A 20,107-nucleotide genomic window follows, 5' to 3' on the forward strand; every position below is an offset into this window, starting at 1 on the left:
GGAGCAAGTGACGGGTAATACCACTCACAAAACGGATAGGGGGACAAGGTGGGGCACCTCCATGTGCTTCCCTCTCTCCTCTATTTAGGTCATTTGTGAGAGGAAATGATATCCGTCACTCCAAAATGACGGATACGTGCCGTCTTCAATGAGATTTTGTGTTTCAATAATGACATCATTATTGTAACGATCACACATGACATTGCATGATATCGATATGTCAGGCAACTACTCGAGCCCAATGAGAAAGAGATGGCCTGCAGTTACATCCACATTTCATGCCCATTTGTGTGAAGGGTGTGTTCGAGATTATAAAACGATTTTGGAAACCATTAACTTAAACTTTTAATTGAGATGATTTCTTGACACATTTTAACTGTTCGTAGATAAATAACAATGAAACCAATAGTCTACCCATAAATGCACTTATTTCGGAGAACCATATGTAGACACAAATTAATCAAACCATACAAACATTTTCTTAGCACAACTAATTTATTAAGAGCGACGTAAAAAACAAGGAACAAAAAATGGGATCAATTTTAGGTAATGAAAACAATGTAATAATGGGAGAAGATGAAGCATGCTCATTTGCAATGACCATAACAAGTGGTTTAGTAGTACCCATGATACTCAACGCAGTGATTGAGTTAGATGTTCTTGAGATAATAAAGCAAGCTGGGCCGGGCGCGTTTCTCACGCCGGCCCAAATAGTTGCGCATATGTCGACCACAAACACGAATCCTGAGGCCGCAACCATGTTGGACCGGATGCTAAGACTCCTAGCAAGCCATTCAATCCTATCTTGCTCTACCCGAACTATGATCGGAACCAATGAGCGGGTTGAGAGGTGTTACGGGTTAACCCCTGTTTGTCAATTTTTGACTAAGGATGAGAATGGTGTCACATTGGGTGCCATATCGCTTTTGATTCACGACAAGGTTTACATGGAGAGCTGGTGAGTTGTTACACATACCATCATTAATTTCTCGTAATATATGTAATAAATCAATTAGTTTCTTGTAATATACAATCATTATTATCTATAAATCTAATCACTAATTTCGAGAACGGTTTTAGAGCTAATTTAACTTAAAAATGAACCATGAATATCATTGTTTATGACTTTACCAATTAAGCGCAAAAGGCGCTAAGCTACCTTATATCATCGACATTTCATGAAGATGTAATGAGTATATGTATGTAGAGGTGGTAATCGGGTCACTCAGGTCCGTTACGGGTCGGGTTAAGTGGGTCAGGTCATATCGGGTTCTGGTTATGTCAGGTCAGTGAGGGGTTCGGGTCGGTTCGATTCATGTCGGGTCATCAATGGATGGCAACTCGGGTCGGGTCATTAGCGGGTCAGGTTATCAGCATATATTTTATGCTATATATTTAGTTTTTTATGGTAATTTTATGTTTAAATGATAGCTAGTTGTATTAATTGAGTTTTAATTGAAAATAATTAAGATAATGTCAATTTGGGGTTATTTAAACCATTATTCAGCTAATTCATTATCGATCGGATCATCTATCGGGTTGGGAAAGTATCAGGTCACGGGTCGGGTCGGTTCAAATCGATCGGGTTCGGGTTGGAAAAAATAAGGCTGTTATCGGTTATCGAGTCGGAACGTGTTAAGATATGGGAGAAGAGAATAATGCATAAATGAATTGTATTATTGATTCATATTGTTTTCTATCGATATGCTGAGGTATTTATAATACCTCCCAATTTAATGACACCTTAACCCTAATATGGCCAACCCTAATGGTAGTCGGGCTTAGTATAGGCCCAATCTCCTAATAGATCGGTTTCGGTTCACCCAATTTTTAGGTTGTATCGTGTCGGGTTCCAGGCAAGTCGGATTAGGTTCCTCGGGTCGGGTCAGCTTTTGACCGCTCTAAATGTATGTTGGAAGTATAAACGTGGTGGTGAGTTGGTGACCTCGTGTATATGTCCAAGACGTACCTTGCATCAACTTACAATATTTGTTGCTCGATTTTCTTTAGGTATCACCTGAAAGAGTCGGTTCTTAATGGCGGTTCTCCATTCCAAAAGGCATACGACATGACTTTGTTTGAGTATTTCGGAAAGGATTCTAGATTCAATAAGATTTTCAACAATGCAATGGCAAACCACTCAATTATCACGTTGAAGAAAATCATAGACAACTATCGAGGATTTGAAAGAATTTCAACTTTAGTTGACATAGGAGGCGGCAATGGCGCAACGCTAGACGTGATCATCTCGAAATACCCTAATGTTCGCGGCATTAACTTGGACTTGCCTCATGTTCTTGCTGATGCTCCGGCATATCATGGTACGTAAAACATTATACGTCATTTTTTGGTATAAAGGGAGCCACAAGAGCAAAATTTGATGCTGATGGAATCTCAGCCCAGGTCATGAGTGATATGATACTCATGACCTTGGACTTTTGTACCTCTAGTAATAATAATATGAAAAATAAGTTGTTTAATTACAAATGTAAATATAAAACCATGATTTTTGTTAAGTTTAGGAGTGGAGCATGTTCCTGGAGATATGTTTGTGAGTATACCAAAAGGAGATGCTATGTTTATGAAGGTAAGTTTATAATTTAGAATTACGAAATTTACAAGCAAACAATTTTGTTAAAATTTATTTTATGTCTAATTTATGATAAATGATGTTATGTGCTTAATTCAGTGGATAACTCATGACTGGAGTGATGAGCATTGCATGAAGTTGTTTAAAAACTGCTATGCATCCTTACCGGACCACGGTAAAGTAATCGTGTGCGATTATATACTACCGGTTTCACCGGAGAGTAGCTATGCCGCCAAGACGGTCTTCCAATATGATGTTCTTATGATGGCTGTTTGTCCCGGAGGAAAAGAAAGGACACTACAAGAATTTGAGGTTTTCGCAAAAGGAGCAGGATTCGACGGTCCGATTGTAGCATGCTCTGCTTATGATACTAAGGTCATTGAGTTCATAAAAAAGCCTCATTACTTTGATACTTTGTAATGCAATCTCCAATCGTGTTATTTATTTTTTCATTTTAGTGTGCGCTATAGATTAGACTGTTTACTATATGGAGTAAACTCCACAACAAGAACCCCAATTATCAAAAGATGTTGCTTTAATGACCTTAATTATTATTAGGTGACTTTACGGACTTCACCGCATAAATTTGACCAAAATACCCTTGATTTATTCTCCCACCCTTTTTTTCTTCCCAGTTTGCTTTTAAGGTTGGGCTGACTTATTCCTAAATTAACATGCCAAAGGGCGGCCAAGGTTTGAAAATTGAAACCAGGACCCGACCCTTGGATGAGACACGCTTGGTGGGTCAAGAGAAGAGTCGGACCGGGCCAATTGTGACTCGTGAGCCAGGTTAACCCATTCATTTGGCCAGCTTTACTAATAACTAGATTTGGCAAAAGTATACCGAACCTGAAAAATCGATCAAAAATACCTGAATCGACACCTGCCCGTACATCCGAAAGGTGTAACTGAACTTCACCCTGAAACCTGGATTGACCTGAATTGATTCGAAATCGAACCGAATTTGTAATATCTGAAATAGACCCAAGATTGAATGAACATGAACTGTTTCAACCTTAATTGTTTTAATCCGAACCGATATATACCTGAACAGATTTCAACCCGTATATTGATGAGTGAAACACAACATTGAAACCTGAAATGACCCGAATGTACCTGAGCGTCGTAAATAAGGTGTCCTTTTGTACATGATTGTCACTAGGGATGTCAATGGGGCGGGGTGGGTGCGGAGGAGGGGTAACCTGCACCCGCCCCGCGAGTCTATAATGCGTACCCACACCCGCCCCGCGACCCGCGGTGGGTTGAACTTTTCAAACCCGTTCCCTGCGGGGACCCGTTGACCCGCCAAATTACCTATCTCCTCATAAACAATTTTTAAAAATATAAATCTAAAATCTAAAATATACTAGTCGTACTACTTATACAAATAAGTTTTCGCTAAATATACATTTAATTAACTAGTACACAAGTTTTACAAACAATGAAACGCATGTCCAAAGTAAACAAAGCTGCTTGATCAAATTAACAGAGCTTCACTCATTGTTCACTCAAATCATCTAAAGCTCCGTTAGCATTCTTACCAAGTATCATTGGTTTGGGCTTTTTATCCTCTTGTTATAATTTTTTTTTATTATTATAGTATAATTACTACTACTTATTATAGGTGGGTTGGAGATTTGGAGATGAGTGAGGCGGGTATAAGCGGAGCGGGGCGGGCAGGGTGGGTATGGGGCGGGTTTCATGTGATACCCATCCCCGCCCCACGACCGCGACGAATGGTACTTTTAAAACCCATCCCCGCCCCATGACCTGTCAAATCATTACCCGCGCCCGCCCCAAGTGGGGCGGGTGCGGGGCGAGACCCGCCAAAACCCGCCCCACTGACATCCTTAATTGTCACCCATTTGACATCAATGAATTAATATTATATCGTAGTTATTAAAAAAAACATTATATATATTTTTTTTAATTATTTGTATTATATCCAATGTTTTGAAAAAAGACCAAATCGCTTGACATCCGATCCGATTATGAGTTTATGACCGGACTTGAATCTCATCTACTCTGAAATTGACCCGACTCGAACCTTATTTGCTCCAATATTGACCTGGCTCGAACCTGAACCGACCCGAAATATGTACAACCGATTAAAAGTGAAAACTGAATCCAATCCGAGTTGAGTCGAATTGAAATCGAAAAAAAAAAGATAAACCGAAATAATCTGATCCGAAATAAGCCGAACCAAAACTGATCCGATTGACGCGTTTGCCACCTCTACTAATAACCGTTAAATGTTTGTTATTTACTTGTGACTTTTCTTTGTTAATTATTATGGGGTTAGAGTAGGATCTAAGTCTTACATGTGAGACCCAAACTCACACTCGTAAATTTTTAAGATAACATGTATCCAACCCATACCCGCAGGGTCTACAAAAATGGGACCATACCCGACCTATTAGGATAAGACCTAAAGGATCTGGGCAGATCCTGTACCATGGGTCATTGCCATCTCTATCCCACTTGGCCACTTGTAAAGCTGAGAAGTCTGACCTGATGTGAAACCGAGCAAACTTGACCTGATAGAACTCGAGAATTTTGCAAATTTTGAAACCGACATGACTCGGGCCGATGATGACTTGTAACCCAACACTACTCGATGATCAGTTAACCGAACCAGAACCCAACCCGATATTAACCCGACCCGAGATCGACCCGATTAAATTGATGATCCGATAATTATTAAGCTTAAATTGAATTGAATTTTTAAATTGATACGTTTGACCTAATAATAAAGTAATTAAAACAAATAATGGTTAAAAATCTAAATTTAATGATCAAAATTGAATTAATGCGATAAAGTAACCGGACGCGATAATAACCAAATCCGATACATCTGATCCGAAATAACCTCACCCGATTGTCACCCCTGAACACCTTTCTTGTAAACCAAGAGGAAAAGAATTATGACGACTCCATCCCAATCGCCACCTTCCAAATGTCTGCATTTTCAGTTCCTTCCATTTCTCCAAACCAAAAACACTCGACATTTACATAATTATGAGACCACCTGACTTCCTGACCACAAGAAATGATTGTTTCAATCAATTAATTCTATTTCCCGAAGTAAATAGAATTGAATTGACTGTACAGAAAATTGATTTGATTGATTCAATTATTTCAGAGGACACCGCCATGGTTAATGAAGAACTCGAATGGAGAAACGCCATTACGTAGTAGCTTGACGGAGAAGAAAAAGAATATAAGAGATGATTATGAGAATGATTGAATGCTTAATTATTAACAATGAAAGGTATGGTATATATACAAACTACAGGAAGGTACTAGAGCTATGAAACTAGGAAACAAATATTAACAAAGGATATGCAAAGATTACAAGATAACAATAATATTACAAAAGATTATGTATCCTTAATACGCCCCCGCAAGTTGGACAATCCGGAGGATAGACCAATCTTGGATAATAACGATACGAACCGTGGACGCGGCAGAGGTTTAGTTAGAGCATCTGCCAATTGATCATTTGTATGCACATGTTGAACTCGGACATCATTATTACGAACATGTTCCCGAACAAAGTGAAAGGATATGGCAACGTGTTTCATGCGGGAATGAAAGACAGGATTTTCCGAGTAATGTTGTGCACCTAAATTGTCACAGTAGATGACTGGAACAGAGGAACTTTGGAGCTTTAATTCAGAGAGCAGCGCGCGCATCCAAATAAGTTCAGCTGTAACATCCGCAACGGCACGAAACTCCGCTTCAGTAGAGGAACGAGCCACAGTTCTCTGTTTCCTAGAGACCCATGAAATGGGATTTCGACCAAGATATACAATGAACCCCGTCGTCGAGATAGAGTTAGCTTTGTCGCCAGCCCAGTCGGCGTCACAAAAGGCATGGAGAGACATAGAGGATCGTGAGTGTAATTGAAGACCAAGATCAGTAGTGCCATTTAGATATCGTAACAGACGTTTAAGGGCGGACCAATGACACTCTTTGGGAGCATGGAGGAATTGGGCTAGGCGGTTTACTGGAAAAGCAATGTCAGGACGGGTGAGGGCAAGGTATTGGAGCGACCCAATGATAGCTCGGTAGTCAGAGTGGTTATCAATAGTGGGTCCTTCAGAGGGAAGAAGAGGGGGATACGGGTTAAGGGGTGTGGGAGTTGGTTTGGAGTCCGTGAGGTTGTATCTAGTGAGCAGGTCATTGATGTATTTGGTTTGGGTGAGGCAGAGGCCGTGTTTATTGGGGGTAACCTCAATACCGAGGAAGTACGATGGTGGTCCAAGATCCTTTAAGGAGAAGCGATGTTGAATGTGGTGCAGAAAAGACAAGAGGTGAGCGTGAGAGGAACCAGTGACGATAATGTCGTCAACATAAACTAGTAGATAGAGAGATTGAGATGCGGATGTAAGATAGAAGAGTGATGGGTCAGAGATGGAATTAGTGAAACCATACGAGAGGAGATAGGTGCGGAGTTCGGTAAACCAAGCACGAGGTGCTTGTTTGAGTCCGTAAATAGCCTTATGGAGGTGACAGACATGAGAAGGAGAAGATGAGTCAGTGAAACCGGGTGGTTGAGACATGTACACGGTATCGGTAAGAGAACCTTGAAGAAAAGCATTGTTTACATCAAGGTGACGGAGGGGCCATGAATTACCGAGAGCAAGAGAAAGAATAAGGCGGACAGTAGCGGGTTTTACAACGGGACTGTAAGTGGCGGTGTAGTCAAGACCCGGGCGTTGGTGAAAGCCCTTGGCAACGAGACGAGCCTTGTACTTGTCCACGGTATTATCAAGCTTGTATTTTATACGGAACACCCACTTACAACCGATGGTATTGAAATGAGATTGAGGGGAAACCAGAGACCAGGTTTTATTTTGTAGGAGTGCGTGGTATTCGTCCTCCATGGCTGCACGCCAACGGGGATCAAGAAGTGCTTGCTTGACAGTGGAGGGAAGCGTGTGAGACAAAGGATGAAAGGTAGCAGTTTTGGCATATTTGGGATTTGGTTTTATAATGTTATTTGAGAGACGAGTGATGACTGAACGAGGTGGAGGAACAGCTGTTTGGGCAGTGATTTCAGGCGAATAGGAGGGGTCAGAGGAGGGAGAGGAGGTACTGGACAGAACAGGGGTTGATGTGGGGTTGGAAGTAGCAGGGGAGGAAATAGTGGGGGAGGGTATAGATGATGTAGGCGATGATGGAGTGGAGGTCGCAGGAGAGACAGGCGATGAGGGAGTGCGAGGGGAAGCTGGCTGATTTGTGTGCGGCTGAGTCGTGTCTGGACTGGTGGGAGTAGGGGACGAGGGAGATAAAATAGTGATGGATACATCACACCATTGTGACGGTGAAGGCAGGGGAGATGGCGTGGAGGATTGGAGAGTGTGAAAGGGGAATTGATTTTCTATAAACTGAACATGTCGAGATGTGTAGATGCGATTGGTTTTGGGATCGAGACAGTGATAGGCACTCTGCGAGGAAGAGTAGCCAATGAAGATACATGGAATGGACCGGGGATCAAGTTTGTGAGAGGAGTAGGGTCGAAGCCAAGGGTAGCATAAGCACCCAAAGCTACGTATTTTGGTGTAGTTTGGTTGTGTGTTGAAGAGTTTAAAGAAAGGAGAGACATTATCAAGGGTTGGAGTTGGCATTCTATTGATGAGATAAGTAGCAGTTGCAAAGGCGTGAGGCCAGAGTGTTGTGGGTAGATGACCGTGGGACAGTAGGGCAAGTCCCGTTTCAACGATATGTCGATGACGACGTTCGGCATAACCGTTGTGCTCAGGAGTGTGAGGAGGGGAGGTGAGGTGACCGATGCCTTGAGCACCGAGTGTCGGGGTTAATTTGATGTATTCACCCCCATTGTCGGAGTAAAGTTGAATGATGGGACGATTGAAATATTTTTCAACGAGAGCTTTAAATCGTAGAAAGATTGCTTCGGTGTCGGACTTTCGTTTTAGAGGATATAACCAAATGTATTTTGTGTAATGATCAACGAAAATAACATAATACTTAAAGGAATCATAAGATAAGACGGGAGAAGTCCATACATCCGAAAAAATAATTTGTAGCGGAGCAGTAGAATGTAAAGTAGAAATAGAAAAAGGGAGCTTATGGCTCTTATTGATAGCACACGCATCACATGAATTAAGTTGGAATTCTTTAAACGAAAAAGAAGCTAAACGGCTAAGAGCATGTAGAACTTTGGAGGATGGATGGCCAAGGCGATGATGCCATAGCGCAAGAGAGGCAGTGGAGCTGGAGTGTGCTTGAGGCGGACAAGGGGACCATTCAAACAGTCCGTTCCTTTTGGTGGCTTGGAGAAGGAGAGTCCCGGTCTGAATATCCTTAATAAGACAAGAAGATGGTGAGAAGATGGCAATAGCATTATTGTCAAAACATAATTTGGGAATAGAAATGATATTACGAGAGATAGAAGGAACATGAAGTACATCTTTGAACTGTAAAGAAATAGTAGAGTTTGAGTAAGAAAAGGAACCTATATTAGCAATTGAGAGAGAGGACCCATCGCCAATAATTAGATCATCGACACCATCGTACGGGTTGTGTAGGGCGAGATTGTTGAGGTCGTTGGTAATATGATGTGTGGCACCGCTGTCAAGGAGGTAAGTGTTTTGGTTCGAAGGTTGGGAGGCCGTGGCTGTGTGGGCTTGGGGTTGAGAGTTGGAGCGTGGCATAGGAGGGAATTGGATATTGGGAAATCGTCGTTTGAAGTCTCGACAAATTTCCACGAAGTGACCGGGTTTATGACACCATTGACAGCGTCCCTTAAAGTTGACAGGGGAGGGGGTATTCTGATTCTGGTTGTAAGAGTGGGAAGGTGGTGGTGTGGGTAGTATACCAGGGGAGTTATTGGGTGGTGGAGTGCGTCGTTGGTGATTGGCATAGTGAGCCGTGGCAGGGAAGGTTGGTGGGGAAGGGTCGGGTTTGTAGGTGAGGTCATGATGTATCAATTTTTCATGAAACGCATCAAAGGAAATAAGAGTGTCACGAGCACGTACCGCATCGATTACGGATTTGTATTTGGCGTAATCAAGACCATCAATTACCTGACCTATTATGTCTTCAGCATCCATGGGCTTGCCTAAGTGAGCCAATTCGTTCGTACATGTGCGAATCTCTTGCATATAAGCCGTTGCAGATTTGTCACCTTTGGAGATCGACTTGAGTCGATCCTTGACTTGAAGAATATGACTTCGAGACGGGTTGCCATATGTGGATTTAAGCGTGGTCCACACGGCATGGGAGGTTTTGTCTTCGAGAAGGAGGGGAGTGATGGACGGGTCAATCGTGCCAAGTATGACACCTTTGAGAAGCCTATCTTGACGAACCCATGTATGATGTGCCGGGTTCGACACTTCTTTCTTTTCAGCATCTATTTTGGTTGAGGGAGGGCAGGGATACGAGCCATCAACGAATTTGAACAAATCAAATCCAAGAAGGAAATCAGTAAGTTGAGTAGTCCATGATCGATATGTTTGCGGAGTTAGTTTGATGCATTGGCTCAGATTGATGACAATGAAAGGAGAAAGGGGTTCGAATGGGTTGGGAAGGGTGGTGGAGGAGGCTGACATGTTGTAGGGTTTGCGAGAGAAGAAAAAAAAATTTTAGGGAAAGAATGATCGTTGGCTTGATACCATATAAGAGATGATTATGAGAATGATTGAATGCTTAATTATTAACAATGAAAGGTATGGTATATATACAAACTACAGGAAGGTACTAGAGCTATGAAACTAGGAAACAAATATTAACAAAGGATATGCAAAGATTACAAGATAACAATAATATTACAAAAGATTATGTATCCTTTGTTAATATTGGCTGACATGTTGTAGGGTTTGCGAGAGAAGAAAAAAAAATTTTAGGGAAAGAATGATCGTTGGCTTGATACCATATAAGAGATGATTATGAGAATGATTGAATGCTTAATTATTAACAATGAAAGGTATGGTATATATACAAACTACAGGAAGGTACTAGAGCTATGAAACTAGGAAACAAATATTAACAAAGGATATGCAAAGATTACAAGATAACAATAATATTACAAAAGATTATGTATCCTTAATAAAGAAGACGCAGGAATATATAGCAAGGTACTTAGTTTCAAGGGAACATCATTTGATAAGGAGTTTAGGCGACCAAAATTACCCAAATTCATCATTTGATCAAAGCTCCGCCATGGCAGTGGACCAGACCGGCGCAAGCATCTTATTCTGCGCAATGCGGGACGGTTTCTCTATTTTGGCTCAGCAAATTCTGACGTCCGGTCTACCTTACAGTTACAGTGGCAGTCGCGATAATCCGGAAAATCCTCTCCACTATGCATCCAAATCCAACTGTATGTCTCTCTTTTTTCGCACTATGTCGCGTGTAAGAATCGAACCCAACCTCAGCAGTAAGTTAGTGTTTGAGAATTTGTAATTATTTTTATTTTCGTAAATCTTTTAGATCTTCAGTTATTGGCAATTTGGCATTCTATTTCATTTCCCGTTTTGAAATGTTGTTTGGGTGTCATTTGTTGTCCTATTCCATTTTGGGTGTCTCAGCCAATTGTTATTCTTTCCATTTTAAGAATGTACTTGTCATTTAATATTTGACTCACTCCTCTTTCCTTGGTCTTTGTGTCAAAACCAAAGGACAACAATTGACCGGGACGGAGGGAGTACAATATATTTTCAATCAGGGGAATATTAAGGTTCTGGTTTCTGAAACGCTTAATGTCGCAATTCCGGGATTCAATTCCAATGTCAAGTTTCGAAACATACCATAAGTCAAATGAATAGTAATCGATGAAGCAAGGTAGTGTTGTGACTTTTGGGTACTTGGAATTGAGTTTGTTTCTTGAATGTGTGTCTTTTTCGCATTCAATTCCGAAGCTCTTTTACTATAGGCAGAAGATTTTGTCAGACTACTTGCTAATCATCGGTTAGACTAGACTATTGGGTATAGGATTGAAAAGCCTGTATTTTAGAATACTTTGTACAATAATTTTGTTAGTTTATCTCCTTTCAGTTGGCCTTGGGTAAAACCAGACAACTGACTGACACTCGGCATGGTCCTCATTGTTGACCACACAACTCACCTCCTGGCTCCTCCCACTGGTTGGGCGTCCTCAGTTGTGAAGGGCATTATGGGATTATTTGAGACCAGGGATTGCAGTATTGTGGTGGCAAAAATGATGGGGAGGTTCATTTGGTAAATTAGGCTGCGGTGGTGGACTGGTGGTGGTGATCGTCACAGTTAAAAGCACCGGTCACTTTGGTTGTACTATTCGTAGTAACAAAGTCCATTTTCTCTCCTGGACACTTTAACTAAGAGTGCTTAATACTGATTAATCTGAGGATAGGTAACTAGGTAAGTATCGCGCAATTAAGCCTACGTGTGCAGAAGGACTTGTGCTAGTAATTTGGTATGTTAGGGTTGTGACTTATGACGCAGTCTAATGAGTTTCCATAGCCAAGAGTCGTGTCTGGTAATGAGAGCAGGGTGAGTCAGGTTATCCACTTAAAAGATGGATTCTTAGGCTACAAAGTCTACTGATTAGCTTCCCAGGCGTCGTGTTTGCCTGAAAATTTGGACTCCCTTTTAATTGAATTCAGTTATGAAACTTAACGTAAATAAAGCTTGATCCGTTTATTTTAAGGCTTAAAACATCAAACCCGAATTTTCATTTTGTACACTGTGAAGAAGATTTTCAAAATTCAGCAAATATGTGTTTTCCTTTTTGGCGTATTCATTTTTCATGGGATCAAGCAAAATGATGCAGTGCAAGTATCCAGGTTGTAAAGTAGCCATAAATTTTGCATTTTTGAGCTATAATTCTATAAGAGGTCATCTCTCTCTCTTTTTTGGCGTATTCATTTTTCATTATATGGATAAGGTTGCGTACATTCGACTGCAACCTGACAATAGGCTATGTTTTTCTAAAGTAGCAATCTGACATTAGACCACGATTTTTTTACGTTTCAACACTTGAAGTTGATCATGTCTATTAGATTTTCAGATTTAGATTAGGAATGATGGATGAAAATCTATTACAGTAAGACAAATATTTACCGTTTTTTAAAAACAATGATGCAGTGCAAGTATCCAGGTTGCTGCTTGAAAAGCATCCAAAATTTATTGAAACAGAGCCTGGTTCTACTGGCACAGTGCTTAATAGAGCAGTTGAAGATAATGCTGATTGGTTGGTTAAATTGATGCTTTTAGAGGAAGAGGGCACTTTCGGAAACTACCCACACCTTGGAACAAAGCGTGCAGGAGACTGATCTGGCACACGAATTCCAACTCATCGGGTGATACTCCTCTTCATGTTGCAGCAAGAAAGGGCTACACTGAGATTGCAAAACTTCTAGTACATGGGTACGAGTCTGCTATTCGAGATGAAGCTGAAGAGTGGGATGTTCCGAAGGCTGAAACTGCGAATGATAACCTGGGTGTTAATCCTTTGAACATTGAAAATTCCCAGAAGGACATACCGTTGTTTGTGGCCTTGAAAAATAAGCATGATGATGTTGCAGTGTACTTGCTTTCGGTAACCAGTTTTAAATTGATGTATTTGAAGGATAAAGAAGATAAAAATGCTTACGAGATCGCTGAACAAAATGGATGTGAAAAATCTAAAAGTTCGATATTTGAGAGGTCAGTACGTACTACTGCAGAAGATTTGATACACTGGGGGTCACAACTCACAACAGGGTGACAAACTCCATCCCAGTGTTCTCAAGATCGTCCACCATTTTGCTTCCGGAGATGCAGGTTTAAGACTCAAATTACTTCATTGATTACAAAGCTTACATTTCCTGTCTAAATTTCTAAATGAATGATTTTGTAAACCGACTTCTTCTAACATGGTATTCAATGCTGTTTTCAACTTACTAATAAAAATGAGATGATAAAAAAGAGAATGGTTGAAAGAAGTCTGATCTCTCTAAACTTATCTAAGATACTTCATAGAGGAGTGTCTTTTTTTTTTTTTTTTTTTTTTGCACCACCCTGTTCTATTCGGTTTTAACTCCGCATCCCAGAGTGTGTGGTTAAGATAAATCAACCCCTTACCTATGATCCGAGTGTTCAGGGGTTCAATCTTTCTATGTTTTGTTTGCTAAATCTTTCATTTTGCTTCTGCAAGCGATGAGTCAAATGTTAAGATCAGAGAGTGCCGGAAGGCTTGCAATGAAAGGACTTTCCATATTCGAAAAAGACCCAAAGAAAGATGCAAAGACGCACCTTGAAGGGTAGATTGGCTTGTAAAATTGCTTTTGGAGGGAGACAGTACTTTGATAAACGATTCTACACCAGCATGGCAAATAGCATGCGCCAAGGGTCACTTATCCACAGTTTTTGCCTTTCTTGAGCAATGTGATCATCAAGAATTCATCAAGCTTTGTCAAAACAGCGAACAAACGCCTCTTCACCATATAGATTTGCTACAATATGCGCAGTATAAGAAATTGTTGGCGAATCCAGTGATGCAGAAGCTGAAGAATCAACTTGACAGCAATCATGCCACTCCATTGCACCTAGCCATTTCACGGATGAACTTTGGTCTAACAAGGGCATTGCTAGAAACTAAGGGGATAACGCTCGACATCCCAGATCAGAATGATAAAACAGCTTTAGAATTACTAGAGGAAAAGTGCAAACCCAATCTTGAGTTTTTTTAGCAGTACAAAGAGTTGCTAGAAAAACCAGTTATGACGCAGGAATTGAAGAATCGGGGTGACAAGAGACTCCTTTGCACCGAGCAATTAAGAAGGAAGATATTAAGCTGGCAAAAACATTGTTTGAGACAAAGGGGGTTGACCTCGACATCCCAGATAAGGATGGTAATACAGTCTTGGATTTACTCGAACTACGGCTACAACGCAATGATGAAAAATGGGAGGTTTGTCATTCAAAGCTGGTTTTAACAGTAGTAACCATCCGGGAATTGCTGTGGGTTAGAGAAAACTGAAAAGTATATATATGCATTGTTGTTAATAAGCACCATTATTACATAAAATAATAATCTTTTAAATTTAAGTTACATGCACATTTAATCTTCGCATTTCATACATATTCTATAAATATATAAATCCACATAATAATTAGAACCGTTCCACGGGAAACTCTACAATGTCGAAAGTAGGGTCCACCAAATCCGTCATGTTTCTATATATAGCTCGGTTCTAATTTATTTGACGAAGTCATGAACCACTGAAACTTGAACTTAAGTGCATTTCTGAGGAGGGTTCGACATTCCTCGGGTAAAGCCGCCAAATTCCCGTTTGTAAGTGGAACACCCCACGCGTACTCCACATCGAAACTTTCCAATTGAAGCATCCAACAAGGATGAGTTAACTGCTCATCACAGATACTCTCTTCTGCTTTCCTAACCAAGTTTTCACACAAGTACTGCAAACACAAAAGCAAATTAGCAATACAAATTCATACACCAAATCAGAATACAATCGAGGTATTAGGAACGACAGGTTCAAGGTTCGAATCTTCCTATGTTCTCTAAACTAGTCATTCTTCTTTTTATCGTAGAGCAACACTCATTTGTTTTACTACTAATGAGTGTTACTCCGCGATAAAAAGAAGCATAAATTAACCTTGCAAAACTTTGTTGGAACTTAAATTATATAGTTGAACAGAATACCTTAACGACATAATAATTTCGACAATCGATAATGAAAGTAGTTGGACGAATAATCCAGAGAATGCCATCCACAAGAGCAGCTACATTTTCCTCGTCGTAGTGAAGCTCCAAATATAAGGAAAAATTGTGTCGCGGGGAAACTTCAATAGCTTCTACTAGCTCACGTTGGAATGTTGCCTACCAAAACCAAATTAACTCCATAAAGTTATTATAAAAGCAAGAAAATGAAAGGGCCTAAAGAAAACTGGGTACGAACCATTGGCAATTTGAAGTTCACGGAAACAGTGGTCTTATTTCCGATTAAGGGTACGATAAATTGTCTCAGGTTCATCAACCACGTCGTGTCATAAGCGTCCCTCATAGTTATATTCCAGCTGCTCTTCTCTAGCTCAGTCACTGAGCTACACAAAACACGCTTTGGAACTGTCTTGCCCGAAAAGTTGAACTCTCTCAGTTTCGGACAATTAAGATGTAATTCTTCCAGACCTTTAGTCCAACAATCGAAATATATTAAACTGGGACAATACTAAGCAAAATTAACTTCCTGAGAAGATTACTAGTTGCTTTAAATGTATCTGTATCGTGTATCTGTATAATTCCTTCTTCAAGAAGCGGAAATGTAGAAGTAAAGTCTTTTAACAAGGTAGGTTGGTCGAAGGTACACCAAACACAGTCGATCTCTTTAATGCTGGCACAAGCAGCCGCGCTGACACAAAGTTCGGTTTGAGCATCGCAGGTTATGCACTCAAGGTTAGTGTCTACGATGTCAATATAATCAAGCTCGCCACACTGTATTCCGATAACAGCTTTTTTCAGATTAGGAAACTTCGAGAGGTTTAGGGATCTCATCTGGACACTGCAGTTTTCGAGGATTAGTGTTTCAATCCCCTGACAAAAATTTGTCAGGTTTTCCAATGCATCATAGTCCATAAAAACATGTGATAAACAGAGTCGCTCCAGAGACCAGAATCGGTTAATTGGGTCACAACCCAACTTGCACCCTCGAATAGAAATTTTGCGCAAGGCTTTTGAAGTCAGCATTGAAACCGGAAATTCATATGCTATAGATGAGCTATAAACGGTATCATCCCACAAGAAGTGCAACGTTTGCACAGTAATACACAAGTCTTCGACATTAATTTGTTTTACCAATTCAATCCAATTATCAACACGAGAAAAGTGCGTGGAATCGTTGAAGGCCACATTCAATGCTAATTTCCGAATAGGTGAATCTAGATGTCTGGCACTAGTCAACCGATGATCCACGTCATCCATAAACATCTCCCTTAGCTGACTAATATCAAGCTCTCCACCGACTTCATTAGCAGAAACAAGGGATTGCAATACAAATAAGTTATGATCGAAGTAAAGAACGGGGTATAGCCTGCAATAGTTTTTCCAGGTCTTAGATAAGATGGATGCTCTAGCAGAATCCTCTAATGGAAGACGAGATAATATACTAAGGATTATAGGGTCCGGTAATTGTGAAACCCGGTCCAAATTCTGAATCCTATAAATCTTTTTATTGTCAGAACACGCCATCTTCGCTGTAGAATTTCAGAGGGGAGATCCGGAGACTAGTAGTTCATATATAAGATTGAATTGTGTTATTGAGTTGTTGTGATAACTGATAAGGGCAATACGATACCATCATTATTATAGTCTAATATTAGCAATCCCAAGATATCTGATTGTCTGATAGCAAAAGGCCACAAGGAAAAAGAATGCGGATTTATTAGTCAAGATTTGAGCAACTTAGAACCTCAAATTTTAACACGGATGCGTTTTTAGGGCTTGAACCAACCTTTAATTAAGTTGGAACAATCAATCAATCAATCAATATATATATATAAAGCAGGAACTTTTCGAGCGATATTAGAGAGTCCAATTTTCTTAGAAATCCATTGTCCTATTAGAAGTCAAGCACGTCTTTAATTATTGATTTTAGTAATACCAAATTACTACTCCTATACAGAACACAATTCTTGAATCCTACTTTAATCCTTTCTAGGAGAACATATATTGTTCCCTATATAAGATCTTCTAATTGTCGTCTACAAACCCATCGAAATCAATAACTCTCATCCAATTTACCTCTTTCAATTCCCACATAAGAATATGGAAGCATTAAGGGATCCTATCTTTTTCTCAAAAGTGAATTTACGGCAGCTCATTCCTTAATTTCTAATACCATAATGAATTTCTTAATTTCTCTGTTAGGTCTTACTCATATATCAACGAGTTGAATTCCTCTAAGAACGAGTGGAAGATCAAGGTTCGCGTTTCGAGATTATGGGAAGTTAAAAACTTTAGAAATAATAATAGCTTAATATGTGTCGATATGGTTCTTATAGACGAGGAGATACCTTATCCTGAAAATTCAATTATCTACCTGCTATATTCTTCATAAATTACATACTTACATTTTTTTATTCTCGATATAGGGAAATTATATTCACGCCACTATTGGAAGCGGTTTATGGAGACTCTATCGTACCAAAATTATAGAAGGAAGTATTCATCTAATTGAGAATTTCAAAGTCGAACCAAATAAAAATAATTATCGTGTCGTGAGCGACGGTAAGATTATGCTATCGTTCATCTTCAAAACTCGCGTCAAGCTTATTAATACGGATGATGCAGCTATCCCTTATCACAAGTTTGATTTAATGCACTTCCACAAGTTAGAATGTCGTCGTCAAAAAGACTATGTGCTATCAGGTATATATATTAGTTTATAGTATTTTATGTAATCAATATCTGTCTTCTACACCGAATAAGCTTCTTTTTAAATAATTGTTGAAGACATCATTGGAGTTCTTGTGAAAGTTCATGGTGACAACGATGACATTATACTCGAACTGGAGGATAAGAGGTGTGTGCTCACAAATTTCAATTGTCATACCAATTTAGTTATATCATTGAACTGTTGTCTGCGTGATGGTTTGAATCGCTTAGTGGTTTGTTCGGCAGGCTACACAATTGCCGATGGTCGAGTGGGTGTATTCGGATTTTTAGGAATATGATACGGTGGCCTAATTTATAAAAAAAAAAAGTGATTTGCGTAAATTGCACACGAACAAAATTCAAATTAGGAACGAACATGTGCCTTCAATTGTAACAGTTACACATCCAAAACGGACTCCCGGTCATTAGTCTATCCGATTACCCTTGAATATCATAGTCCATTGTTTGCCTTTTTATTTCCGAAACGTTTGTTGTGCGATTAAACCATCCCCAATCAATTTCGTCTAGGAATCATATGGTTTACCTACTCTTATACGAAGTATGATTTAAAAGATATGTATCGAATTCGAATATCAGTAGGATTTCATACTTGCTCAGAATTTCGTCTGGTGTTTAATAATTATAATCCTAATTTATATCAGATAGTTTATCCTACTCCTAGAACGATTTAATCAAGAGGATTTCAAATACACCATATAAAAATAAAATTAACGCAATATACTACCCATATATACATTAACTGAGCGTCAAAAGAGTTTTAAGGATATTGGGTTCAGGTTGATAGATATGTCGTCGATAACTGAACTATACAAACAGAACAGAAAAAGACGCCGGGCTGTGTTAGATGAGAAGGAACAGTACCAGCGAAGAGAAGAACACCAGCTGGAACAGAGTATCACTGCGACGACGAGTGGGACAGTATCAGGTTTGCTCTCATGCGACTAATTTTTCCAATGAAATTTTACCACAATTTTATTTTTCATAACAAAAATCTTATTTTTTTGGCACAAATGAAGAATATCTGTTTATTTTTAAATCTATTTTTAATTAATGAAGCATGCTTTGCCTTGTGAAAAAATGGCTTTAATATTAATAGAGCGGTGTAAACACTCCTGAATTGGTACAAGATTACAATTTCTCATTATACATTAACAATCACAGGCGATACGTCTGTCGTTAAGAAATTCAGGACATGAGGTCTGTGAAGGAAGCCGGAAAAGAACAAGGTTATTACTTACAGAGAACCAGGAACAACTCGTGGGTAGCCAACATTGTCCAACAACCAGAAGTTCTTCATTTGCAACTGATGCCATACGGGGTACGATCTTTAATTGAATTTAGAACGTCATTCATATGAAGGTTTATCGTCAATTTATTAACCTGAATAGGTTCAAATTATTCAGTTCGAAATATTATGAGGATACTACAGATTGGAAATCTGGGATAGATAGTCAAGTTCTAAGTCATAAAGGTGGGGTTATGTTCCTCTATGGGCACGGAGGGACAGGCAAGACGTTCTTATATAGTACACTTTCGGCAAAATTACGCGCCGACAACAAGATAGTGTTAAATGTGGCTTCATCAGGTATCGATTCATGCTCAGATTTTTAATGCCGTTTTTAAAATTTGAATGCTCCTACGTTTGTATTGTTGACAAAAGAGATAGTAGAAAAAACAGATTAATCGCAAATTATTAGACGATATTTACCATATTATGAGATATGATCTTATTGTATATAATCTAACTTAGGCAATATATTATACATAACTTGTTCTTTAGGATATAGCACAAGTATATTTAGGGTTGTAATACTCTGTTAATGCAATATCAATGACGTTCAACTTCCTTCCTTTCCTCTTCTCACATATTCCTGGTTTTTCATGGCATCAGAGCAAATCTGATCCTGATCATACCTTCCGCTACAATTCAAATCAAAATAATTCAATCATGGTTGGGCCAGACGGCGACGGAAAGAAGAGTGGTGGGAGCAAATTCGCAGAACAGATTGCTCCGTCATCACCGTTGTATCTGCACCCTTCCGAAAGTACGGCCTTGTCATTAACGCCAACGGTTTTCAACGGAGAAAACTATGACTTGTGGGCAGATGCGGTAAGGA

At 39.6% G+C, this 20,107-nt stretch overlaps 3 protein-coding genes and 1 long non-coding RNA gene across 5 annotated transcripts; 2 read left to right on the top strand and 2 right to left on the bottom strand.

The window, feature by feature from the left end:
• Positions 1–362: 362 nt before the first annotated feature.
• On the top strand, positions 363–3,164 carry LOC141609337 (caffeic acid 3-O-methyltransferase-like). The gene is made up of 4 exons (XM_074428430.1): positions 363–958; positions 2,011–2,321; positions 2,523–2,587; positions 2,690–3,164. The coding sequence occupies exons 1-4, from the start codon at positions 531–533 to the stop codon at positions 3,008–3,010; spliced, it is 1,125 nt and encodes a 374-aa protein (XP_074284531.1). The 5' UTR covers positions 363–530; the 3' UTR covers positions 3,011–3,164.
• A 7,507-nt stretch (positions 3,165–10,671) lies between these two features.
• On the top strand, positions 10,672–14,630 carry LOC141606369 (uncharacterized). Of its 2 annotated transcripts, none has more exons than XR_012526694.1 (3): positions 10,672–10,937; positions 12,860–13,357; positions 13,731–14,630. XR_012526694.1 is itself a non-coding variant. In XM_074425465.1 (3 exons), exons 1-2 carry the CDS (start codon positions 10,778–10,780, stop codon positions 12,865–12,867), a joined length of 348 nt encoding a protein of 115 aa, XP_074281566.1. In that variant the 5' UTR covers positions 10,672–10,777; the 3' UTR covers positions 12,868–13,357; positions 13,731–14,630. The 2 variants fall into 2 exon arrangements, 1 of the variants encoding a protein (XP_074281566.1); XM_074425465.1 differs by having other exon boundaries at positions 12,680–13,357.
• On the bottom strand, positions 14,109–15,419 carry LOC141606370 (uncharacterized). Its single transcript, XR_012526695.1, has 3 exons — positions 15,243–15,419; positions 14,406–14,995; positions 14,109–14,184 (listed from the first exon to the last, which is right to left on the bottom strand). It is a non-coding gene; the product is annotated as an uncharacterized LOC141606370 (long non-coding RNA).
• A 333-nt stretch (positions 15,420–15,752) lies between these two features.
• On the bottom strand, positions 15,753–16,784 carry LOC141608515 (F-box/LRR-repeat protein At3g26922-like). The gene has a single exon (XM_074427861.1). The coding sequence runs from the start codon at positions 16,782–16,784 to the stop codon at positions 15,753–15,755; it is 1,032 nt and encodes a 343-aa protein (XP_074283962.1).
• Positions 16,785–20,107: the final 3,323 nt, after the last annotated feature.

Source organism: Silene latifolia, chromosome 10 (assembly GCF_048544455.1).
Source record: "Silene latifolia isolate original U9 population chromosome 10, ASM4854445v1, whole genome shotgun sequence".
In the NCBI taxonomy this organism is placed as follows: Eukaryota; Viridiplantae; Streptophyta; class Magnoliopsida; order Caryophyllales; family Caryophyllaceae; genus Silene; species Silene latifolia.